Here is a 14,182-nt window from a genome sequence, read left to right as displayed (position 1 = left end):
ATTTGTTTGCAAACGGTCATGCGCATTTTATTCTACAAGAAATTCCCTTTTATTTGGTAAAAAGTGCAAAAAGCCCTCGGCAATAAATAATCATTAAAAATCAACCGGATTTTTTAGCCGCTTAAAACTTGATCTTGTTCCACTAGAATTAAAAAACCGATCTATCTGCGTACTCAAAACTTTTCTAAAAATTCAGATTAAACAGGTCAAAATTTAGACGAGAATTCGTTGAATTTTTCTATGTTCTGTGTAAAGTTTGAAAGTTTGACTTATGTAGTTTTAATTAAAGCATGAACCACATTTTTATAAAAAATAACAAAAATATTTTAACTTGAAAAAAATTGCAAATATTAAACAAAAAACACCATGCACTCACTTTTGGTTGCCAGTGTACATGTACATATGTATGTGTGTAAATTTTATGCAAAACTATAATTTTATTAAATTGTATTTGCATCTTCACAAAAAGAGAACAAGTTAAAAAATTTAACAAAAATTACAAATTAATAAAAAAATTAGATTTGCCATATGTTCGTTTATTTGCTCGCAACACGAAGAAGGAAGATTTTATGTTGCTCAACATTGTATTATGTTATCAACATTAAATTCAACAGAATTCCTACATTCCGACTTCAACTTTTCTAACGCTGTTAATTTTTCGTCCGCGAATAGTTTCCACTTTCAGTTTGCACCTTCTCTATCTATCTAAGTTCTCTGACACGCGAATCACATAAGGTAGATCGGGTCTGCGTCAACCTACGTCAACGTTACGTCGTTGGTAGGTGCTTATACGAGGATATATGTAAACGAGTTTGTAAAAGGGGGCGTGGCACATTCCATAGGCGTAAAATTTTTTATCAGCTATAACTTCGAAACCATAAGTCACATGAACTTGAAATTTAGTATACAGACATATCCACGGCAGGGGCTTATAATAAGGTATATATGAAGGAGTTTGTAAAAGGAGGCGTGGCCCGCCACATCCTGTAGATGTGGACATTTTATCAGCTATAACTTCGAAACCATAAGTCACATGAACTTGAAATTTGGTTTACAGACATATCTACGGTAGGTGCTCGTAATGAGTTTATAAAAGGGGGCGTGGCGCATCCCGTAGGCGTAAAATTTTTTATCAGCTGTAACATCGGAACCATAAGCCCCATGAGATTGAAATTTGGTGTGCAGACATATCTATGGTAGGTGTTTATAGCAAGGTATATGGGTTTGTAAAAGGGGGCATGTCACATCCCATAGGCGTGGAATTTTTACCCAGCCATAAATTGGGAACCATAAGCCACATGAACCTGAAATTTGGTATGCGGACATATGTATGGGAGGTGTTTAGAATAAAGTATATATAAATAAGTTTGTAAAAGGGGGATAAATATATATTCATTTATAAGACCACTCGGATATTTAAAACTGTGTTTTTTTTAACCTTACAGTCTTTAGACCATTTTATAATGGAAAGATTAAATCATTTTATTGATACCGCGATGCTGTTAAACGAAACATGTTCATGTATACTAAGTAAAACTACTTCTGAAATAAGCATTCTACCAGCAAAGTGCAGCTATACCAAAACAGCTAAACAAATAGGAAGCTAAACGGAATATGCCATAGTAGACTTATTTTAATTTAAAAATTCTATCGTTACCTTAATCCACCTAATATCAAGAATGGAACCAGATTTAGTACAGAAAGTGATGATCAATATATATTAGTTAATGTACGATCAAGCTAAAAGTATGGCTCATAAAATGCCTTAATTTAAACAGAAAGAAAAAAGCTTTTCTCCTCTAATTTATGCTGAACTGAATATTTGTATTACTGATTTATGTTTTGATATGTTTACCCCGAACGACGTCGCACTATGGGACTACAGCGGCCAAAAGTAGTAAAAACAGATAAGCGAATTCTGAAAAAATAATTACGCAGATGCATAGCAAAATATCCAGCTAACCCAAACCAAAAAGAATTTTGGATGAAAATGCATATTTGCAATCATGATACGAGCTTAAAGTAGGAGCAATGCGAAAAAATATATTTGTTAGAAAAGATTTTCATTTTGTCGCAAGTAATTTGAATTCATTTTTCCACTTGTGCGGATATATAAAAAGCCAATCTGATTGATGAGCAGTTTTTGAATATATCTGTGGTCAAACATTGCTTTAAATTTTTATACATCTTTTGAAATGTATAAAACAGTTTACCTTAAAATTCGACATAATTTTGTGAGTGTAAAATTTTTCGAGTGCTTAATTTAAAAAGGGATATTTAAAAAGGACCTAGGAGGCGAGCTAAATTATACTTAGGACAAGTAAACATTAAATATGTGTGTCATATCTCAAATAGTTCCAGCTGCGAGGAACTGCGAGTTCAGCTTCTATTCTTCCTTTTATAGACCCATCTCCTGTAAAATTTATTGAATTTTTATTGTAGAGCAAAAAGGAAAAACTCTGATATGTACATAAAATGAAAGATATGCAATATAAAGTGGAAATTAAAGAAGGTTTAGATATTAATGACTCGCCAATCTATTACTCCCAATCAACGTTCAGCCAAAAATGGACGTTTCTCTGGACGGGATCCGTTTTCGATGACAAGAGTCCTGCTTGCCTTAGCTCAGCTTTTGTTGTATAAAATGTAGGTAAAATTTAAAGTTTCAGTGTAAATACATATCGTGCACATAATTTAATTTGCAGGTATTGTAAATGTTTTCGCTTTGTCATTTTTAAAATGAAGAAATAGGAAATTCTTTAGAAATAAAATAAATGTGCCTGTTCATTTTCTCCAAAATCCATACAATTTAGTACTTGGAGCCAAAAAAGCTGAGTAGGAGGTGAGCGCCGTAATAAGAAGCTCTTTATTATGTTCCAAGTTGGAAAATTTAGGCTTAAACGAGCAGGGCACACCGAATTTCATTAAAAAAATTTTTTTTTTTAATTGCGCCTGTTTTTCTAGAATTACTGGGCGATAATGTAAACCGATTTTGACGATCTTTCAGATTTAAGCTTTTCTCATTAAAACCAGCATATGCTCTGAAGTTCATCAAAATCGGATAACATTTACTATTTCCGCCCACAAGAGTTGTGGGCGTGGTAGCGCGTTGAATTTTACAAATTTTCCACAGTTCATCATTCCTAAGTGCCGAACAGCCCATATACGAAATTTCAGCGAATCTTTAGTACGGTTACTACTTTTGGCCGCAGCTTATATGGGGACGTCCCACTGTGCGTCGCACAGTGTATTATTTCCATATTCTAGAAAATATTAATTACATTATTTTATGTCGCCAAATTTCAAAACAACGTCAAAAATGTTTTTAGAAATGCCTGATAAAGACGAAACAATAACAACTATAAAATGTAAATCAAAGTGTAGGGCGGGACGGGGTTTGATATGGAAAATTACCAAGCGCAGTAATATTTAAACTTGTATATTTGAAACAAAATTTCAGTGTTTAATTCGTCGGTGTTATGTGATTTATGCAACAACTGCTAAATTACCATTTTGGCCTTCTTTTTTTAGGTATATTCTTTTTAATGAATATACATTTTTGAGATTTTAGTAAACTAGGACTGAGTATTTCATGTTAAAGTAAAACGATGTTAACTTAAATTTATTTTTAGCAATTTATTAATTTCATTAGACCGGAAAACTCGTTATCCGCCACTATTCGATAAATTTAGTATTTCAGTTTATTTGGCACTCCTCTTAGACTTTAAACAACAAGTTTTGATGAAATTTTCTTTTTTCAGGCCTACTAGGATTTTTATTTTTTTCGAGTAATTCATTTGAATTTTATCTCAATCGAGACAAATTCTTGTATTTTCGCTTTGAATAGAGAAAGGCTTATTCATTACCTTTCCAATGGTATCCCATTTTTGTAAATAGAGCAAGAAATGTTGAACTTATAATGGAGTTTTGTTGACCCAACTTGACTTTTTTATCGATATTTTCCACGCCCATACTTAAAAAAAATTAAATATTTATTTTTAAGTCCATTTCTGTCAGATTATAATTCCTTGTTATAGGGAAAGTCTAAATATCAATTTGGGCGTTTAAGCCTTTGTAGTTAGTTAAATATTTCACTTTTTGCTTATTTAAAAATTGCAGTTATATAACAGGGTGGCGTGACAATAACTCTAAATAACCAATTTTTTGTAAAAAGCTTCGCCTATCTTATAACATACCTTGTGCAAAATTTCAGTAATCTATCTTCAATAGTTTTCGAATTACAGAATTAAAAGCAGCTAGATGGGTCAAATCTTACACTGTGCGTCGGGTGCTCTGCTAGTCTATACAAGGTTCGTGGAGGGTGAGCTCTCTGATAAACAAAAAAATTTCAGGTATAAGTGTCACCGTTTTTGAAATATTAACATTTTTTTAAATTAAAAAAAATTGTGCCTTTTCATGTATTTTCATTAACTGCATCTACAAACCAGGTTATACTTAGTAAATTGTTTATGTAAAATACCGTCAGATAGTTGCTTGTTCATATTCAAATGCAATGTAGTTAAAATATATTAAGGAACCATCATAAAATTAGGATGATTTTGGGATTTTTAACTTTTTGATATTTTCTTCCCAAACTTTGACTATCTCTGGTGAAAATAAAATGTACTGAGCTATAACTTTAGATTACATAAAAAAATTTCTCATTTAAAAAAGATTTCAGAAAGGTGCCACTGTTACTGTTTCGAATAGAAAAAAAAGTTATAGCCGCTTTTGTAGGCAAAGGACTGAGACACGCTAGAATGTATTTAATAGATTTAAATTTAAGTTGCCCTTGTTACCGACCAATGACATGCCAAATAATACACAGGTACATTATTACCTGCTCCTGACATTATTTTATGTTACTTACCGGAATTAGTGAAAGTGGATTTTGTGAAATTGGACCCTTCGAACATTGTGTTATTAATACTATGACGCAGTATACGTCGCATGAATATGCGGATATTCACCTAATTTACGGTGAAGCTCGGAGCTGCTCAAAGACTCTATTTTTACACCTTTCTTGTTTGCTTGCTTGTTAACTATCATTTTTCACATTTTTAAGGTCGCATACCTGGAAGGCGTGGCGGCGAAACAGGACGTCCTGCAACGGTAGATGTTGAAGTTGTGTTAGAGGAAGTGGAACTAGGTCCATCGACTTCAGTGGGAATGATGGAAAGACGGACGGGAATACCAAAAACTACAGTTCACAAAGCTTTAAAAGACCATCGATTTCATCCCTACCACATTCAACGTGTTTAGGCTCTACAAGAAAGAGATTACCTGTCGAGGGTTAGATTTTGCCGTGAAATGTTTCGAATGCATGAATCAGACCCCAGCTTTTTTAATAAAATAATTTAGAGCGATGAATCGTGATGCAAACGTGATGGTTATTTTAATTTACATAACCTTCGTAGTTGGCAGATAGACAATCCTCACGAAATGAGAGAAGATCGTTCCAGTACCGGTACAAAATAAATTTATGGTGCGGTATTTTTAATTGTGAGATATTGGGACCTGTGGAACTGCCACCAACGCTCAACTCTTACAGTTATTTAGAGTTCCTTCAGGAACGGCTTCCAACTCTTTTAGAAGATGTACCCTTAAACCTGCGGCGAAGACTATGGCTGCAAAATGACCTGTGCCCTGCTCACTACGGGCGTGAGGTAAGAGCTCATTTAGACGAAACTTATCCTAGCCGATGGATTGGACGATACGGACCAATCACGTGACCCGCTCGATCGCCAGACCTGAATCCATTAGATTTTTTCTACTGGGGCTGTCTTAAGGCCAAAATTTATTCAAAAACAATTCAAAACGAAGAGCATTTGCGGGAACAAATAAATGGAGCTGCTGCTGAGATAGCCCAATTGAGTTTAAGATCTCTAAAATCGTCTGTTCTTAAAAGGTGCCGAACTTGTATTAGAGTAGAAGGTCGCCAATTTGAGCATATTTTATCAATAAATGAATAAATTTTTCTTCAAACAACTCATGTACATTTTATTTCACGTGAACCAATCCTTCACAAAAAATATTGATAGATATAGGCCTTGTTATAGACTCTAGTCCGAATTCCGGTAAGTAACATAAAATAATGGCAGGAGCAGCTAATAATGTACCTTTGTACTATTTAACATGTCATTGGTCGGAAACAAGAGCAACTTAAATTTAAATCTATTAAATACATTCTAGCGTGTTTCAGTCCTTTGCCAACAGAAGCGGCTATAACTTTTTTTTTTCTATTCGAAATAGTAAGAGTGGCACCTTTCTGAAATCTTTATTAAATGATATAATGTATTAGAAATATATTTTAATTATTTTTTTATATACGCATATATTTTGCATGTGATTATATATACCTAAGTACATACTTTGAAGACATAATTTTTGTACATGCTTATTTGTTCTACTTTTGGCTATATTCATAATTAAATATAACCCTCTTAACTGAATTTTTGAGTTTTATTACTTCGGGTGAATTAATATATATTTTTTTTTTAATTTTGGTTTTTCGAATTTTTCTTTCGAGTTGATTTTAAATGCACATTTTAATAACATTTCTTAGATACCTTTATACTTAGATTTATAATTTGTAAATTTTTATTTGCCATTTTGAATTTTGGATTTTTGGACACTTTCTGTGTTGAAATTTTCCGGGACTTCGCTTTCTCATATTTTTTTTTTGCTCTTTCGGAAGTCGAGTATTCGACTTCGGCGCTTTTGGAAATAGTTTGCTATTCCGGTTGTAAATTTATATTATTTTTATTTTAGTTGAATTATTTACTCGAGTTTTCATTGAGTTTTTTTTTAGAAAAAAGTGAATTTTTGAATCCCTAGTTTTGTGGTGAGTTTCGTATTTTTTATATTCATTCCTTATTTTGTGTAACCAAGAAATTTTGAGGTTTTTTCGGTTCTTTTTTACATTTTCTTATTTTCAATCTGGATTCCGATCTCTGTTTAATTTTACACGAGCTGCTAATTTCTTGCTAGGTTTTCTGCAGTTATCCGATTGCAATTAATATTTTTCTTGAAATTTTATTTTAATTTGATTTGAAGTTTAGCTCTGATTTTTTTTTCTTTATACTATATATAAATATATTTAGTTTTATTAAGCTCTTTCTGAGGGCTTGGGCGGTTTTTTTTGGTCTTTTGAATACTTTCTTCGTTTAATTTTTTTCTCAATACCTGCATTTTTACTGAATTTTATCACCTTTGTATTTTATATTTATTATCATTTGTATTTTTTTCTTTGGTATTTTTTTAATTTTGAATTTTTTAGGCTTTACAAGGTAGATTTGAATTTATAAGCTTCAATTAATATTTTTGGGTGAAGTGGCCTGTGTAAGATAGGTGTGTTGGCCTGAGTGAATGGAAGAACGTGAGGGAGAAGAGCGAGTGATTCCTGGTGGGTTAGGACTGCTAGACTCAAACCTCAGTAGTATGGTACGAACATTAGAGAATCAAGTGGTTGGGTCCCTATTTACGCAAATTGATACTGGTGTGCCATATACTGTTGACTTTGTGCCTGTTGATGCAAATGTCTAAGCGGGAGCAGCAGCCAGGGGAGAATATGCAGTCCAGGGGGTTCGAAGTCGAATGATGGTGGACCAAGTTCTACATCCATCAGTGTCGAACAGCTGAGCCGCTTAATGGCAATGATGGCACAACAAGGTGACCTACGAATGAGATCCGCCACATACGAGAAAATGTTGTAACTTTAAATAATAGAGTAGGCGAAGTAAAGACCTCGATGCAGGGAAACGGTAATAGACCGGTTATGGTGTCCTAACCAGAAACTCGACGCGATATAAATGGTGAAAGCATCAATGGAGCAGAGGAGCAGAATTCCAGTCACCCGCGTTGACATAATGAAAATAGAAGTAGGAAGATCAATTTAGACAAATTGCACGTACAATTTGATGGTACTAGCAAAGGTATGATGGTGGAAAGCTTCATTTTTCGTATAGAAAAAATGAGGGAGCAGTATGGCATTAGCTACTACCAGTCATTCACCGACTTCCACTGCATAGTCACCGGTAGCTACTTAAAGTGGTATTGGCAGGTGCTCGAAGACCACGCTGATGAACCTGACTTTGGTTACTTCGAACTAAAGGCCGAACTGCTGAACCATTTTAGGACCGCCGAGTTGGACTATGAGATTATGAGGGAAATCATGAAGAGGAAACAACTGCCCCATGAAAGTTTTGAAGATTTTTATAGCGATGTACATAATTTAACCTTTCGTCTCAGGAAGAGGATCCCCGAACAGGAGCTTGTCAACATCATTAGAAGCAACCTCAAACCAAACCTGTCAAATTTAACCTTCGCTTCAAAAATGAGCACATTAGGTGAACTCAAATCTGAGTGTAAACGAGCCGAAAAGTTATTAAGGAAAATAGGGGGGGTGACAGGTAATAACATCAACGGAAATAAGGTCAATTGACTTTATTTCCCACCCTAGTGCGAAATAAAGTCAATTGACATTATTACCTTTTTAAAAAACGAAATAAAATCCATTGACATTATTTCTCTTTCAAACATTAAATTTGCTTAGCTTCGCGGCGGCCCCCGTCAGCCCGCACCCCGCGCGCGCCGCGCGTGCCAAGTTTTCACGTATTATATTTGTTGAACTCTTGTTATATTTTTAAATAAAAATATAGTTCATTCTTTAACAAAACCCGTGGAAATCGACGGTGCAGCGAACAAGGGTGGCGCCGTCAGTGGTACCGCTACTTTGGTTTTGCCGATTTTGACAGTTGTGGTAACTTGTAAATAAACCTTTGTTTACAAATCAGCGAAAGAGAAATTTGAATTATAAGTGAAAAATCAGGTTAAATTGTATTAATTTTCAATTTGTGAGCGATTTTTGAGTTGAAGACTTCGCAAAAACTAATACAATGAAGTGCCAAGATGTAAGAAGCGTAGATGCAAGTGTAGCGCTGGGACGAATCGCTGCATTTTGTGTACATAGGGCACGGCAAAGCCGCTCCCGAAATGTTTCTCTATTATTATATAAACAGCATTTCCTCACAATGATTTTGTTTCTGCTCCACGCAGCCTCCATTAGCAAGTTAACTAATCAATCCCGCAGAGATGCTGTTGTTGTTTTCTGCAGCAGCCTTAATTGCAAAGCAATAAAGTGCACTAAAACGTTTGCTGAAGCAGGCTCAATTGCAAAGCAATGGGGTGCACTAAAATGTTCACTGTTCTCTAATAGATTAGGAGAAAAATGCAATATTTTCGCATTTAGCAAAATTAAAACACATTTTTCGCAGTAAAGTGAACTGTTTTGGCAGTTTCAACTCGTTATTCTTTTCGCTCTATTCTTTGTTTACTAGTGGTACACAAATGTCAACGCCCAGGACGTCGCAATCTTGTATTCTATCATTCTTGGTGGAAATCCATGTTTCCAAATTTGAGCAGTCCACTTGCAAAGGCGCTATGTAAATTTTTTTAGATTTTTAGTTTTTGGTGAGTAACGTACCAGTATTTAAAGTAGTTTCATGTCCACTAACAATATAGTGCAAAATCTTTCTATTTTCTGAAAAAATAACATCAAATGTTAACTACTATTGCAAAAGTCGCTATAATACTTATTTATACACTTTAAAAAGTCTCCATCTTCTGATGAACTTAGAAAACTGCAAGAAGACGTGGTAGTTTCGGTGCCTAGTGGAAGGCGGTAAAAAAGAAGCAGACCAATATTCATGGAAGAGCGAACGCGAAAAGCTAAAAAAAGATAGCTATTATTATTATTTATGGATCACTATTATAAAATCACATAACGCTGTTTGCAAGTGGACTACTCATTTGTGCAATATTAAAAAAAAAATTCAACAAACTTACGAACTAATTTCGCACTTTTAAAAATTCTAAAAAATCAATCGACATTTTTAGCCATTTGAAACGTGTACTTTATTCTACTAGAATTCAATGGGCTACAAAACTGCATACTCAGAATTTAGTTAAAAAACTCGAAATTTTAACGAAAATTTGTAGATTTTTTTTTTAATTGCATAATTGGTACATTTGTACAGATTTGTAAATTTTTATATTGGGCTATTGGTAAAAAAAAAGTGAGACATTTTTTTTTGCATTCAAAAGATTGGTACAATACAGCGATGTTCTATTGAAAAATTTCAATAAATTAATTTTCGTGATTGGGATAATGAAAAATATTTTGGGTGTTCAAACAATTGGGATACGATTTACACCAAATTTTAGCAAATACCCAATCGTGTGACACTGCCTTTAAACTTGTATTTATACGGATGTTGGTAAAGAACGAACTATAAAAAACTAACCGAAATTAAATAACAACAAAAATAATATTTTAAAACTTGTCAAAATTTGGTGCGGCTATAATTTTTTCGACTACTGTACATAAGTTGGCTATGATTACTCGGCCGTGCTATCATAGTAGCACAATGCCACTCATATTTGACTTACAAACAAACTACGGGCAGGAATTTCAAGATTTCAACCCTGTTTTTATGAAAATTTTTATTTTTATAAGTATTTTTCTTTTAATCAAAATATGTTGAAATAAAAGTGAAACTAAAAAAAATTTGGCTTTATTTTATTGATAAATGTGAATGACTAAAAGGCATAACACCTTTTTTGGCACTTTTATTTTTCTCTTTGGCACATTTTGGCACTCATAACTAAGGATAGTTGGCAGCCCTGATTGGAAGATTTCTGCTGGCAACAACTTGTCTGCAGTTAAAAGGCATATAATTTGTGTTTCAAAAGTGTGTGAAAACCAATCAATTAACTTATATGATCTCAGTTCCGATATTAAATAATCAATAATTGTTTATACTCGCATTTTGGCACATTGGCTCGTTGAATGTGCCATCTAATAAATAGTGTCGTCATTCTACTTCTCTTCTTCTTAATTGGCGCTGTAACCGCCTAAGCGATTTTGGCCGAGTCCAAAACAGCACGCCAGTCATTTCTCTTCTGTGCTAACTGACGCCAATTGAAAATGCCAAGTGAAGCCAAGTCCTTCTCCACCTGGTCTTTCCAACGCAGAGGAGGCCTTCCTCTTCCTCTGTTACCAGCATCGCGGCCCGCGTTGAATATTTTCAGAGCAGGAGCGTTTCTGTCCATCCGAACGACATGGCCAAGCCAGCGGAGCCGCTAAATTTTAATTCGCTGCACTATGTCTATATCGTTGTAAAGCTCATACAGCTCATCGTTAAATCGTCTGCGATATTCGCCATCACCAACGCGTAAAGGTCCGTAAATCTTTCGCAGAATCTTTCTCTCGAAAACTCCAAGAGCCGCCTCATCAGATGCTTTCATTGTCCATGCTTCCGCGCCATACACCAGCACAGGCATGATGAGTGACTTATAGAGTGTGATCTTTGTACGACGAGAGAGGACTTTACTTCTCAATTGCCTACTCAGCCCAAAGTAGCACTTGTTGGCAAGAGTGATTCTCCGTTGGATTTCAAGGCTGACATTATTATTGGTGTTAATGCTGGTTCCCAAATAAACGAAGTCGTCCACTTTTTCAAACTTGTAACTGTCAACAGTGACGTGGGTGCCAAGACGCGTATGCTCTGACTGTTTGTGTGCTGACAGGAGATACTTCGTTTTGTCCTCGTTCACCACCAGACCCATTCGCTTTGCTTCTCTATCCAATCCCGAGAAGGCAGAACAGACGTAGCCCTTGTTTTTACCGATAATATCGATGTCGTCGGCATACGCCAGCAATTGTACGCTCTTATAAAGTATTGTGCCTGAGCGGTTCAGTTCTGCGGCTCTTATTATCTTCTCCAACATAAGATTAAAGAAATCACACGAAAGGGGGTCCCCTTGTCTGAAACCTCGTTTGGTATCAAACGGCTCGGAGAGGTCCTTCCCTATTCTGACGGAGCTGGTGGTATTGCTCAACGTCATTTTACACAGCCGTATTAGTTTCGCGGGGATACCAAATTCAGACATCGCGGCATAAAGGCAACTTCTCTTCGTGCTGTCGAAAGCGGCTTTGAAATCGACAAATAGATGGTGTGTGTCGATCCTATTCTCGCGGGTCTTTTCCAAGATTTGGCGTATTGTGAATACCTGATCTATGGTGGATTTTCCAGGCCTAAAGCCACACTGATAAGGTCCAATCAGCTCGTTGACGGTGGGCTTCAGTCTTTCGCACAATACGCTCGATAAGACCTTGTAACCTATGCTTAGAAGGCTAATTCTACTTAGCTGCTTTTAAAACACAGAATTCTTTCAGTGTTCCTCCGGGGTTTTTGGACATGGACTGTTTCTTCAATTTAATAGTGTTCGCTTTACACTCTTTCTTAAAATTTTCCTCGTATCCCAGCTGTGCGCAGGCGTTTAGTTTTTCGCATCGTGTTTTTACATATTCGTAATTTAAATTTGTTTAATAAAATCAATTGGTGGTAGTTCATGATTGTGTGTGGATTAATATCACAACACTGAGGATTTGGCAATAACCTTTTTCATCTATTAAAAACAACACTTACGGGACAATGTTTGTTGTANTTAGAAGTCTTCGATTAACTCCTTTTCCCCGTTTCACCTAATGTTATGTTTCTCTTATGGTGTGCCTGTAGATTATTATGTTAAGAACCCCGTAGAGTCCCGTAGTAAATGTAAGTGTTCATTCCACGATATGGTCTGTTTCGTGTATGTTCATCGTTTTGTGCATTTAAGCCTAGTCAGGAAATCAGAAACTGGCGGAGCTATACGGGAACTTGCGCCAGGAGGAGCTCCCGGATTCAACACAGTGAAAATTCTTAAACGAGAGGTAGAGAATAAGGAAAGGGAGCAGAAAGAAATATTAGCAAACTAGGTAGTAAAAAGCTTGCATCAGAGAAAGCTGGGATATGAGGAGGCGCGTAGACGCATATTTTGTGAGTAAATTCTTCAGAAAAAGAAAACGAGAAACTATAAACTGATCAAGAATATGAGAGCAAAGAAGAATAATATGAAAGAATTTGTCAGATGATAATCTCAACAATCGTTACTATTAAAGGAGATAACAGGTTCTTCGCCAAAACAAAATTAGGAGAATAGGAAGTATTAGCCTTATTGGATTCAGGAGCAGATGCTAATTGCCTAGGCAAGAATACTGACAAGCTTAGGAGGGCAAAGAAAGTATTATACTACCTATTAAGGGGCAGAATATCCGAACCGCGAACGGTGGAGAAACTGCGGTAGTGGGTGTAATTACTCCCCCGTTTTGTGGGATAAGATAATGCGAGATTTGGAGTTCTCGATCGCACCTGGCTTGCAACAAGAATTGTATTTAGGTATAGATTTTTGGAAGGCGTTTAATATGAGTGTTGTTAGTAGAGGAGGCGCTCCTAGCATGAATGGCGCTAGTGTTTCAGAGCTTGTGCACGCCGAAGGAGACCTCACCTTAGACGCAGTGCAACATGTCTTGAGTCACGATCAAACTGTGGCATTAGATCGTGTGAAGGCACATTTCCCGTCCTTCGCCGTATTCGGACTAGGCAAGACAGACAAAGATGATGATGTAATAGAAGTGACCAACGAGAACCTTCCAGTAAAGCAGAGGCACTATCCAATATTCCCAGCCATTCAGAAACTTGTTTATAATGAATTAGATCGAATGCTTGAGATCGGAGTAATAGAAGAGTCAAACAGTAGATGGAGCTCGCCAGTTTCACTCGTTATAAAAGGGACCAAAAATCGCCTCTGTCTGAAGGCTCGCAAGGTAAACGACAGGACCATTAAAGACGCTTATCCACTGCCTCACATTGATGGTCCCCCAAGCCGATTGCAGAATACTAGATTTAATTCTGGCATATACCTTTAGAGAAAAAGTCCAGGGAGAAAACGGCATTCACCGTACCAGGTCATTTCACGGTCAGTTCATTTGGGTTGCAATGCAGCACAACGTATGTATAGGCTCATAGACAATGCCATGCCCGCTAATCTTCATGAATCTGATCTGTGTTTGTTTATTTGGATGACTTACTTGTGTGTTCGGAAGATTTTGTGTTCCATTTGTCCTTGTTAGAAAAAGTCGTCAAATGTCTCCGTGAAGCTAAACTAACAATAAACGTTGAAAATAGCAAATTATGTTTTAAGGGGGTACGGTATCTTGGGTACGTCGTGGATAACGGTTGCATCCGTACAGACGCAATCAAAGTCGCAGCCATGAATGATTTCCCAGAGCCATTTAGAA

The 14,182-nt window shown here is 36.0% G+C and overlaps 1 protein-coding gene and 1 long non-coding RNA gene across 2 annotated transcripts in view; one reads left to right on the top strand and one right to left on the bottom strand.

Annotated features, from left to right (window-relative positions):
- LOC108367491 (uncharacterized) overlaps window positions 1-9,615 on the bottom strand; it is a 16,907-nt gene extending 7,292 nt beyond the window's left edge. The window contains exons 1-2 of the long non-coding RNA XR_001848257.1: window positions 9,604-9,615; window positions 6,411-6,416 (exon numbers count right to left, since the gene is read on the bottom strand). This is a non-coding gene — a long non-coding RNA (uncharacterized LOC108367491). The remainder of the gene's footprint in view (window positions 1-6,410; window positions 6,417-9,603) is intronic.
- A 3,610-nt stretch (window positions 9,616-13,225) lies between these two features.
- On the top strand, window positions 13,226-13,708 carry LOC108367489 (uncharacterized; the record flags this gene model as incomplete). Its single annotated transcript, XM_017622112.1, has 1 exon — window positions 13,226-13,708. A coding segment is annotated over exon 1 (483 nt), but the record flags the coding sequence as incomplete, so codon positions are not given.
- Window positions 13,709-14,182: the final 474 nt, after the last annotated feature.

This window comes from Rhagoletis zephyria, unplaced genomic scaffold, assembly GCF_001687245.7.
Source record: "Rhagoletis zephyria isolate East Lansing unplaced genomic scaffold, Rhagoletis_zephyria_1.1 Rzeph_scaffold_02701, whole genome shotgun sequence".
NCBI classification, from domain to species: Eukaryota; Metazoa; Arthropoda; class Insecta; order Diptera; family Tephritidae; genus Rhagoletis; species Rhagoletis zephyria.
Note: the sequence above shows the minus strand (reverse complement) of the source record. Positions and strands in the feature narration are given on the sequence as shown.